At 48.9% G+C, this 11,571-nt stretch overlaps 1 protein-coding gene across 2 annotated transcripts in view; it reads right to left on the minus strand.

The window, feature by feature from the left end:
- The window catches only part of DAPK2 (death associated protein kinase 2), a 156,436-nt gene extending 147,701 nt beyond the window's left edge, over window positions 1–8,735 (minus strand). Inside the window, exons 1-3 of one of the 2 annotated variants that reach the window (XM_049905643.1) lie at window positions 8,647–8,690; window positions 2,353–2,400; window positions 1,572–1,668 (exon numbers count right to left, since the gene is read on the minus strand). In XM_049905643.1, the coding sequence (XP_049761600.1) occupies window positions 1,572–1,633 (62 nt within the window). In that variant the 5' untranslated portion in view covers window positions 1,634–1,668; window positions 2,353–2,400; window positions 8,647–8,690. Of the gene's footprint in view, window positions 1–1,571; window positions 1,669–2,352; window positions 2,401–8,646 lie in introns of both variants that reach the window. The other variant, XM_049905644.1, reaches the window with a different exon arrangement.
- Window positions 8,736–11,571: the final 2,836 nt, after the last annotated feature.

Here is an 11,571-nt window from a genome sequence, read left to right on the forward strand (position 1 = left end):
GGCCAGTGACAGCTGGTCTTAGAAGCCAGAGGAGTCATCGCCCTCCGGGGCTCTGCATTCACTCACTCCTCCACCCAGTCAGCTAGCTGACAACCAGCCAGCCTGGACAGACACTCCCTAAGCTTGAAGCAACTGCTGCCTCCCATGCTTCTCAGAATCAGGCTCCCTTGCCTTTGATGCTCTTTCTGTTTTGTCTTTAAAATCAAAGAAAGCGAGATAATTAGTCCTGGCCCAAGAGTTCCCTAAAGGGAAAAGGTCTTCTATTTTACCCCCTTGGACACAGTGGAGTTTTTTACCCAAGTTTGCACTCTGCTGGGTATGTGAAGGGATGAGGCTGGGTGTATAAGTAAGCAGGTGGGTGTGCAAATGCTGTGCACACAGGAGAGAGTAGGATCAGGCCAGCAGGTGCAACTGGGCTGGTCAGAACCCTGGCGATGTCACCTGGGACTGTGCAACTTTGGACAACCTGCTTAAACTCTCTGAACCTCAGTTTCCTCGTCTGAAAAATGAGAGTAAAAATAATTCCTCTTTCATGCACTGTTCTGAGGACCAAACTTTACGACAGGTACTTTGTCATCACTCAGCCAAAAAGCCAGCTGCCATCAAGTCAGCTCTGACTCATGGCGACCCCCCCCCCCCCGTGTCAGAGTAGAACTGTGCTCTGTAGGGTTTTCGGTGGCTCATTTTCGGCAGTAGATCGCCAGGCCTTTCTTCTGAGCTGTCTCTGGGGGTACTCAAACCACCAACCTCTAGGTTAGTCAGTGAAACACCATCTGAATATTAGAAAATGGAAGGTGAGAAGATAACCTCAGAAAATGTTCATTTCTCTCCAAATAGTAATGATTTTCAGATCTCAGAGTCTAGCCCTGGCTGCATTAGAGATTTAGCAAACCTGAAAATGCATCAAATAACTCAGACCCTAGAAACCTTTAGGACTAGGCTCATGTAGTTGCTTACTCAAAACAAATCCATTTTCAGTAGGATTACTTCATCTACAATTCAGGCTCTTTGCTTAAAAAAAAAAAAAAAAATTTCCCAGGAACCATGGAGAATCCTAAGTGGGACCCAGAGAAGGAAACCAATGGCTTAGTGAGAAAAGTGTCAATAAAATAAGAATCATTTCATTTTGCCATAACTGTCAGCCAGTTTCTACCAATGAAAAAAAAAAAAAAAACCCCAAACCTGTTGCCATCGAGTCAATTCCAACTCATAGCAACCCTATACGACAGAGTAGAACTGCCCCACAGGGTTTCCAAGGAGTGGCTAGCAGATTCAAACTGCTGACCTTTTGGTTAGCAGTCAAAAGCTTAACCACTGTGCCACCAAGGCTCCCCTGAAGACACAGAACTCAACAACTGTAGCTCCTTTTGATGGCCGGTCTTTATTTTCAGAGAAATGACTATTTGTACAGTTATCCATGAAAACGAATAAACCTCAGGCTTGTTTTTAAAGCTTCCCACTAGTCCTGTGACAAGCCTGTGCCATAACTTTGTGCAACTGACAGTTGTACAAAGAGAAGCATGACCTTGGCTCCGACTCACAGCCCCTCCACCTCACACACAGTCTCTTACCTCCCCAGCTCCTCCCCGATGTCATAAAAGTCCTCCACCTTCTGCTGCTTGAACGTCTCCATGTTGGGCTCCTCATCGAGGCCTGGAGCCTACTGACCTGAAAGGGGGTGAAACACCAGGTTAGGGCGGCCATGCAAATTAGCACAAGCCTAAGGGTCTGGGGTCTAAAGTAATTGGCTACAGGAGAACTAATTTTTTTTTTAGCTAATTGAATTTTTATCGTATTCACCTGTTGATTCGTTCAACAAATTATTTTTCTTGTGGTAAAAAATACATAACAAAACATTCGCCATTTCAACCTTTTTCAGGTGTATAATTCAATGACATTAATTACCTTCACCATGTTGTATAACCATTGCCACTAGCCGTTTCCAAATTTTTTCATCACCCTTAACAGAGACTCAGCGTCCCTTAAGCAATAACTCATTTTCCCTCCCATCCTCTGCTGGCAACCACTGTAAACTTTGGTCTCTATGCATTTGCCTACTCTAGATAGTTCATGTACGTGGAATCATACAGGAGTTGTCCTTTCGTGTCTTGGCTTATTTCACAGCATAATGTTTTCAAGGTTTACCCATGTTGCAGCATATATCGGAAGTCCATTTCTCTTTATGACTGAGATAATATGCCACTGTATAGAAATACCACATTTTGTTTATGCATCATCTGTTGATGGACATTTAGGTTGTTTCCACCATTTGGCTATTGTGAGAGAAGCTAGTAATTTTATCATAACCCACAGTCCCAGCTCTTTGAGGGCTATCCTGCTCAAGCCTCTCACCTGTCACTGACCGTAGATAGTTCTTACTTGATTTATATTCATTTAAATCTGTTAAGGAGAGAGAAAAAGAGGCCTCCTCACTTTTTCAGGTCTGTTCCAAAAAGATTCAGAGAAATAGACCCATGGCGAACTTGGGCAATTGGTTGTCATTAAATTCAGGTCTCCTGAGAAGAGGCAGCTAGGATGCAGTAGAAAGAGCACTAGTTTTTGAGTCAGAAGTATTGGGTTTGAGTTCCAGGTCTGCTTGGGCAAGTCACATAAGCTTCCAGAGCCTCAGCTTCTTCATCTATAAAACAAGGCTAATACTGTAAAGATCAACCTCAATTTATAAAATTATTTTGCAAACTATAAAATGCTTAGAAGCTAAGGGATTATCATGACCTCAGTTCTCTCAGGGCCTGTGCCACCCCACTGCAAGTCTGAACCAATTTGTAAACTCTCTCAGTCATCGCCCAAGGGAAATATGGGTGGGAGCGGTGTGGCAAATTAAAACAGGCACCAGGAGTCAGAAGCCTGAGGTCCTAGTTCCAGTTTTGCCCGCAACTAGCTCTGTGACCTCATCTCTTATCAGAAGAGCCTCAGTTTCCTCATCTGTAAAATGGAGCTCACTCTGGCTGCCCAAGCACCTTAATGAGAACCTCACGACAGCTCTGAGCCCATGGAGGGTGCTCCCCATGTCACCAGGAGAAGCTGTTTGCATCCTCTGCGGGATCCCCACCCCAAGGAGCTCACCCATGCCCAGGAGAGCCAGATGCCACCCTAGCCAGCACCCCGAGGGCAGGACACAGGGCACAGCCTGCAAAACACAAAGCTAAAACCAGCTGCCTGTGGATGCGTCTTTCAAGAGTCATCAGCCAAGTTTTCTCGGAAACCATTTCAGCTGGTGTTGGCAGCTTTGCTTTTGCCTGCCATTCAGATACCAACCACACCCAGACCCCATGAACCCCGAAAGGCTGCTTTTCCCGGGCACCATTATGTAAGGGCACATCTCATTATCCATCACCAAGTGGCTGGAGCTATTCTAACTCAAAGTGTGTACACACTTCACCTTCTTTCCTCCACCTCTGCCCCCTGCAAACCAGAGCTCTATTACCAGGATGCCACTTACCTGCCTCCCTTCATTCCACTGAGGCACACAGGTCTCTGGAGACCCCCAGGCATAGCTGGCCTGGCTCCTAGCCTTGCTCTCAGGGTCACCCACCAACCTGATGCCTGTAAGCACCCATGGCTCATCTCACATCTTTCTCTCTATTCAGTCTTCACTCTGTGTTCAGCCAGGGCCCAGGCAAGCATGGAACCCTGAAAAGCGTAGGCTCCAGGAGCCCAGGTCTAGACTAGCCTGAGTGTGTGCGGCAGCACGACCCCCAGCAGGTTAGCACTCTCTCTGGGTGCTGTACACAGGGGTGATAACATCTGTGAGGGCCCACTGTGATAAGGGTGTTGAAAACACTTTAAAAACCAAGAATGCTATGCAAATAAGACCAAACCAAACCCAGTGCCATCGAGTCGATTCCGACTAAGAAGGATTATTATTATTACTATTATTATTTGACTCATCCAAGGCCAGTGTCTCTGTTTCTGCCTCCCACAGTCATTGAGACATCAGTTTGGTTCCTTTCTGAGGAAAAGGATTTTAGGTCTCCAAGTTTGGCTTGACCAGAATCAGAAGCCGAACCCACCCCCACCCCACTGTCCTGGCAAATTCCCGAGACTAGCCTGGGGGGGGAGGGGCGGCGGAATTTCCATCTACCATCTTCTTTTTGCTGAAAAAAATCCTTCCAAATAAACCATTTTTGTCAAGCCTTGGGGAGCAGGGTTACTAATTTCACATAGTTAGATGGAAGTAGAAACTCCAAAAAATTCTGTTGGCAGACACCCCAAGAGTGGTCACAGGAACAGTTAAGATCCTCTACTTGGTGAGAGGCCAGCTTCGACTGCTATCAGGAGCTGAGCTGATTGGGAGCAGCGCCACGCAGTTCCCCTGCCTCAGGTTCCACTTCTGGGAGGCTGGGGGTGGGGGACAGGGGAGCCTACCAGTTTGGCCCCAACTTGCCTTTCCAGGCTTAGCACCGCACATATTCTATATTACAACCAAAGTAGACCTTTCCTGTTCCCCGGAAACTTTCACTCCTGCCATATCCAGCTCAAGCTGGGAGGCTCTCCTGGAAAAACTGTTCCCTCCTGCAAGGCCCAGCTCAAATACCACCATCTCTATGAGGCTCCATGACTCTTTCTCCCCCAAAACCAAACGCAAACTCTCCCCCTGCCACTTTATATTCCCAGAGAGTGCTGTGAATAGATTTTTAGGGAGCCCTGGTGGCACAGTGGTTAGCAGCCCAGCTGCTAACCAAAAAGGTCAGCACTTCCAGTCCACCAGCCAATCCTTGGAAACCCCATAGGGCAGTTCTACTCTACCCTATAGGGTCACTATGAGTCAGAATCAACTCGACAGCAACGGGTTTGGTTTTGGTTATCACATTCTGGTTCGAATCACAATCTATGTCCATGTTTGAACCAGAGAGAGAGCACAGACTCTGGTCACACAGGCCTGGGTTCAAATCCCAGCCCCAGCACTGTCTAGCATTTGCCAAGCACAGGGAAACTTCTCTGGGCTTCAAACTACTGACATGGAAAGTGAGGTTAGACAGTGGCCAGTGTTGCTAAGGATGTAGAGAACTAGAACACTCAAACACTACTAGGGGAATGTACGCTGGGGCAAGCACTTTGGAGAACTGTCGGGCAGCTTCATAGACATACCCACTCCTAGCTACATACCCCAGAGATGTGCGTGCAGATATTTTCCAAAATAGTCTATGCTAGAATGTTTACAAGGAGCCCTGGTGGCACAATTAAGCACTCAGCTGCTAACTGAAAGGTTGGCAGTTCAAACCCACCCAGCGGTTCTACATGAGAAGGAACTGGTGATCTCCTTCCATAAAGATTACACCCAAGAAAACCCTATGGGGCCGTTCTACCCTGGCACATAGGTGACTATAAGTCATAATTGCCTTGACACCACCTAACCACAACCACCACAGATTGTTCACAGGAGCACTATTAGTAAGAAATAAAAGTTGGAAACAACCAAATGTCCATCAATAGAAGCACATATAAATAGAGGGATGTGCATACAATGGAACTGTTACACGACAATGAGAATGACCAAACTACTGCCACCTGCAACAATGTGGATGAATCTTAAACATAACACTGAATGAAAGGAAGAAAAGCAAACCAAACCCATGCCGTCGAGTCGATTCCGACTCACAGTGACCCTATAGGACAGAGTAGAACTGCCCCATAGGGTTTCCGAAGAGCAGCTGGTGGATTCGAACTGCCAATGTTTTGGTTAGAAGCCGAGCTCTTAACCACTGCACCACCATGGCTCCTGAATGAAAGAAGCCAGACATCAAAGACGACATAACGTGTGATCCATTTACATTAAAGACAAAAATAAGTAAAAATAATCCATGGTTTTGGAAGTCAGAATAGTGGTTAGGGGTGGGGGGTTGTGACTAGATGGGGGCGTCAGGAAGCTTCTGGGTGCTGGCAATGTTGCTTCTTGATCTAGGTGGAGGTTGCATGGATATATGACAGGTGCACTTATTATGTACATAATAATAAGAAATTTACATAATAGAAAATGAGGCTAATACCTCCTTTATGGGACAAATGAGATAACACATGGAAACTGTTTTGAATGGTCCCTGGACATGCCCAACAAATGTGAGTGCCTGCCCTCCTGCCGATGGCCTTAAGAGACCCAAGAGGGCAGGGGGTATGATGTTGTCCCCTCTGTCCCTCTGAAGTAGCTGGTATACAGCAGGCAGTCCATAAATGTTGACTGATTTGAATTTAGTGTATGAGCCTCCTTTCTGGCTTCTCCAGGCAGCTGCTCAGATACCTCATCAGGCAAAAACAGCTGATAACCACTTAAAGCCCTTTCTTCACACCTCCCCTCAAGATAGATTTACATTTTACCAGCTCAGAAACGTGAAACAGAAGCAGAGAAACTCTGAGATGGAATTATAGATACCAACTTGGAGCTAGAAAAGGACCCGGGAGGTTTAGACACCTTTCTGGCCCTGTGAAAAGCCAAAATCACACGGCAGAGGGAAAGGACACACTTTCGGCCTAAAGCACTCAGGCCTTAGGCTCCAGACATTCCACGAATAAGGTCCACCATGATGCCTGCATTTCTCTTACTGGAGTTGCTGGAATTCATGTCCCTGCCCCCAAACCTTTAGGGGCTTAAAACAGATTTCCTAGAACTTCACAGAAAGAGACCTCACAAGTCATCTGTTTGAGGATTTTTTAACTCTGCTTCAGGGTCCACCAGGGTGAGGGAGAGGAGCCAGATGGTCTCCCCCCAACTTTGCCCAGAACAGTTCCACTTTTTCCATACCGTACGCTAGGGTTCTGTATAAGAGTTCATCAGGAAAAAAAAAAAAAGTTTGAAAACCACTGCTGTCTGGTAACTCACTTGTTTTACAAAAGAAGGAAACCGAAGTTCAGAGAGGGGAAGGGACTTGCTAAAAGTCACACAGCTAGCCTACTCCAGCTGTTCTTCCCAGGGTTCTGCGTCCAATGGTCGCATCAGGGGTTGGAGAAGTCAGTGGCTTCCTGAGAGATAGCCAAGAAGGGGGTTTCCAGGGCCAGTAGCATCACCCCATAGTGAACTCTCAACTCTCGTGAAGCCCTTTTTCTCACCAGCCCCAGCTCACCCTGCAAAGTGAACTCACCAAGTTCCTCATCCCACCTCACTGAGTGTGTGAAACAGAACAATGCCAAGTGGGCAGACACCAGTTTGGACCAAACACACATGAGTGTCACCTTATATTTCCCACCCCCAATGGGGAATCATTACACTCAGGCTCTAGGGCGGGTGCCAGCAGAAGGCAGGGGGCTCTAAAATTTACAAAGCCCCTCTGTGCATTCAAGGCTTTGACTCATTTCATCTCTACCCACATTCTTTGATAAGGAAGCTGGGGCTCAGGGAAGGTCAGCCACCTGCCTGAGGAGACATGAGAAACTGTCTTTTGGGAAGGCCTAGCTCCACACCTAGCAAATAGGGAGACCTTGGGGAAGTGGAGGGCTGCGGTGGTCAGGGTCAGTTCAGGTCTCCTCGTCCTGCCTGCGGGAAATTTGCCCCCCACCAGCAGAAGCCCACCCACACCCACAAACCCTGTCCTCCCTGCCCAAGTCTCTGAATCACGAGTGGGGCCACTTTAGGTGCTAAAAACCCATCTTGAGTGATGGGTGGTTTGGGAGGAACAGGGCTCTGAAGCGAAACTATCTGTGAAGAGGCCAAATCCTCAGAGCCCCTCAGTCACCAGGATGGTCCCGGGAATACTTTACAAAGAGGCAATTGGGGGCGACCGGGTCAAGAACCATAGCAGCAGGCCCCAGCTGCCCTCTCCACAGGCTACTAGAGTACAAGAGTGTCAGGAGCTGTGCTCCCTCCATCTGCACCCTGGGACCTTCCCACCTCACCTCTGAGGCAGCCAGCTGTGTCATCGCTCCAGGGGTGGGCCTCTCAAACATACCACTACCTACTTGGCCCCAAAGAAGCTCACCTCTCTGGGCTTCATCTTCTCCTTTATGAGGTAGGAATACTAATTTCCACCTTGCAGAGCTATAGCAAGGGTTAGCCAAACCCATACGTGCCGCCAGGCGTCCACAATACCTAGTACTGAGTCTGGGTCAACTGTGGGAGGCCCTTCTATGCCCTTCTACCGCAGTCTGCAGCTGACCTGCTGTCTGCCCCCCACGCCCACCCTAGCCCTGTCCCGGGCCGGGGCTCCTGACGGCGGGGACCACAGACTCATTTGGTCACACAGGAGGCCGACTGTGAATGCAGCACTCCTCCCTGCGACCCCCCCTTACCTCTTTGCGCCTGGGCGGGGAGCAGGGGATGTGAGAGGCGGCGGATGCTGAGAAGACCCAGCACCTCTCCTCCCGGGACTAAGGGGCGCTCTCCCCCCTCAAAGGGGCCTGACATGATAGCAGTCTGTCCCCCATCCTCCCTGGGTGCCAGGCCCCTGTCCGCCGCCCACCCCAGACGTCCTTCAGGTGCTAGGCTTCAGAGCACGCCTTAGAGGTTCAGCCTCCAGGGCTCAGCTCTCAGGCTCGGGCCACAGCCCCAAGGCCACGGCCGGCCATACCCAGGGCGACAGAGCCGGGACACGAGAGCGCCCCGGAGCTCGTGGTCCCCGCCAGCCCCGGCCCCGGCGCCCGCAGCAGTGGGCCGCCCGCCCCGTCCCGCGCGTCGAGCCCGCACCCGGCGCTACTCACGGCGGGAGGCTGCGCTGCGCCGCGCGCTGGGGCGCGGTGGCACGGCGCGGCCGCGTCGCTCGGCTCAGCTGTCCCGTCTGCGCGCCTGGTGCCCGCCGCCGAGCCACTGAGGAGCCGAGGGGCGGAGCGGCCGGCCCTGTCCCAGCGCCGCTCGAGGCGCGCCCAGAGGCCCGGGACGGGGACAGGGGCGCCCCCTGCTGGGGTGCCCCTCCGGACAGCCCGGGCAGGCGGGCACCTCCAGGGCTCTGAGGCTCGCGAGAGCAAGACCCTCCGGGCGCCCTTCCCGACTCTGCCGCTCGCTTGCTGTGTGGCCTTGGACAATCACGTAACCTCCCTGAGCCTCGCTACCCTCATCTGGAATTGATTTCAATGAGCTGATACGTGTGACACAGCCTGCACAATCGCACAGAAAATGGTACTTCCTTGCTCTCACCGACTACCATCACTGCGAGAGAAAAGTCCCACTAAGAACTAGGCTGCTTCCTCCCTCGCAGCCAGCATGCTCACTGACACACATCGATCCTTCTGGAAACCTCACCACCCATGCCTGGAAACAGGGTCTGGGCTGTGATAGGGAGGGCCTCTCCCCCCACCCCTGTAGCTTGTGGAGTAGCTGGGCCTCTCGACTACCCTTTGTGCCCCTAGCCCTGGCAAGGTTAGTGAATGAAGCCCCCACATCACCTTCAAGCCTTGGTTAATAAAGGACCTGGAAGACGATTACTCCTCTCTTCTGTCATGGATCGAATTGTGTCCCTCCATAAATCTGTGTATCAACTTGGTGAGGCCATGCGTGGTTGTCCTCCATTTTGTGATTGTAATTTTATGTTGAGAGGATTAGGGTGGGATTGTAACACCACCCTTACTTAGGTCACCTCCCTGATCCAAGGTAAAGGGAGTTTCCCTGGGTTGTGGCCTGCACCACCTTTTATCTCTGAAGAGAAAAGGAAAGGGAAGCAAGCAGAGAGTTGGGGACCTCGTACCACCAAGAAAGCAGCACCAGGAGCAGAGCACATCCTTTGGACCTGGGGTCCCTGCACCTGAGAAGCTCTTCAACCAGGGGAAGATCGAGGACAAGGACCTTCCTTCAGAGCCAACAGAGAGAGAAAGCCTTCCCCTGGAGGTGATGCCTTGAATTTGGACTTTACTGTGAGGAAATAAATTTCTCTTTGTTAAAGCCATCCACTTGTGGTATTTCGTTAAAGCAGCCCTAGATAACTAAGACATCTTCCTTTTACCAAAAAAAAAAATCCTGGGAGGAAAAAGGAATGAGAGGAGAAGGATGATGGGAGGAAGGAAGCTGAAACAGCTTAGGCCAAGTTCAGTGGCTCTATGTCAAGACCAGAAGCTGCTTAGTGGAAGGAAGAAAAGGCCACCTTGCAGAACTTCTATCCCTAAGTCATCCACCTGGCTCCTGAAGTAAGTCATAGAGGAAAGAGTGCTAGGTTCAGAATGCTACTGCCTGGTCCAAAGCCCTGCTCTGCCATTTGGGATGTGTGCTCTTGGGCAAGCCACCTGAACTTTTTCCTCATCTGTGCAGTGGGAAAAATTATTCCTATAGCTCCTAAAAAGGAGCCCAGTGGCACAGTGGTTAAGAGTTCAGCTGCTAACAGGACAAAAGAACTGGCAATCAGCTGTTGTAAAGATTATGGCCTAGGAAAACCTATGCGGCAGTTTTACTCTGTCCTATCGGAATCAACTTGTTGGCACATGGCAACAACATTTCTTTACAACAAACTACCCCAAACTTGTTGGCATAAAACAATAATTTCATTATGTTCCTGGACCTTTAGGCTCAGGAATTCAGATAGGCCACAGCAAGAATGGCTTGTCTCTAATATCTGGGGCTTCAACTGGGAAGGCTAGGGGTGACTTGAATGACTGAAGACTGGAATCGTCTGGAGGCTTCTTCATTCACAAGTCCAGGCTCAGTGCCTGGGCTGGGATGAATCCAAGGCTGGGCTCAAGGGACACTGCTGGAGCAACTACATGTAGCCTCTCCATCTCTTCCTCTCCAAGCCTCCTGCTTAATTTCTAACTTTCAGTAGCAGCATCCTCTTGCATGAGCCAAAATAAACGTTCCTGGATTTGGCACTTGAAAATTAGTCAGAGAACATCACTGCTTAAAGGGTCAATCAACTCATCCAGCTTGGTCATTTTCCAGATGAGGACATTGGGGCTCAGAGAGGGAAAGTAACTTGCCCAAAGTCACACAGCTGGTAGGAGGCAGGGCTAGGATTACAACCGGGCCTTCTGACTCTAAGTTGGGTGTTTTTTTACGAAATGCAGCTGCCTATCAGTTGATCTTTGACAAGGATGCTAAGTCCATTCGATGAGGAAAGAAGAGTCTCTTCAATAAATGTACTGGCAAAATTGGGTCTCCATGCACAGAAAAGTGAAACAGGATCCATGCCTCACGCCGTACAGAAAAACAAATTCAAAATGGATTACAAACTTAATTGTGCAAACTAAAACCATAAAATTCTTAGAAGAAAAAGCAGGAGCAACGCTGTCAGGCCTAGCTTTCAACAATGGATTATCTAATATAATAACAAAAACACAAGCAGCAAAAAACAAAATAAATAAATAGGACTCATAAAAATTAAAACTTTTGTTCATCAAAAGACTTTACCAAAAAAATGAAAAGACAAGCTACTGACTGGGAGAATATCTTTGGAAACCATATATCCAACAAGAATCTAATAACCAATATATATATAAAACTTCAAAAACTTAACAACAAAAAGACAAATAACCCAATCATGATATGGGCAGAAGACTTGAATAGACATTTCACCAAAGAGGACATTCAAATGGCCACCAAACACATGAAAAGATGCTCAGCATCATTAGCCATCACAGAGATGCAAATCAATACCACAATAATGAGATCCGTTTCACTCCCACTAGGGTTGCTATGAGTTGGAA

This window comes from Elephas maximus, chromosome 13 (assembly GCF_024166365.1).
Source record: "Elephas maximus indicus isolate mEleMax1 chromosome 13, mEleMax1 primary haplotype, whole genome shotgun sequence".
NCBI lineage: Eukaryota > Metazoa > Chordata > Mammalia > Proboscidea > Elephantidae > Elephas > Elephas maximus.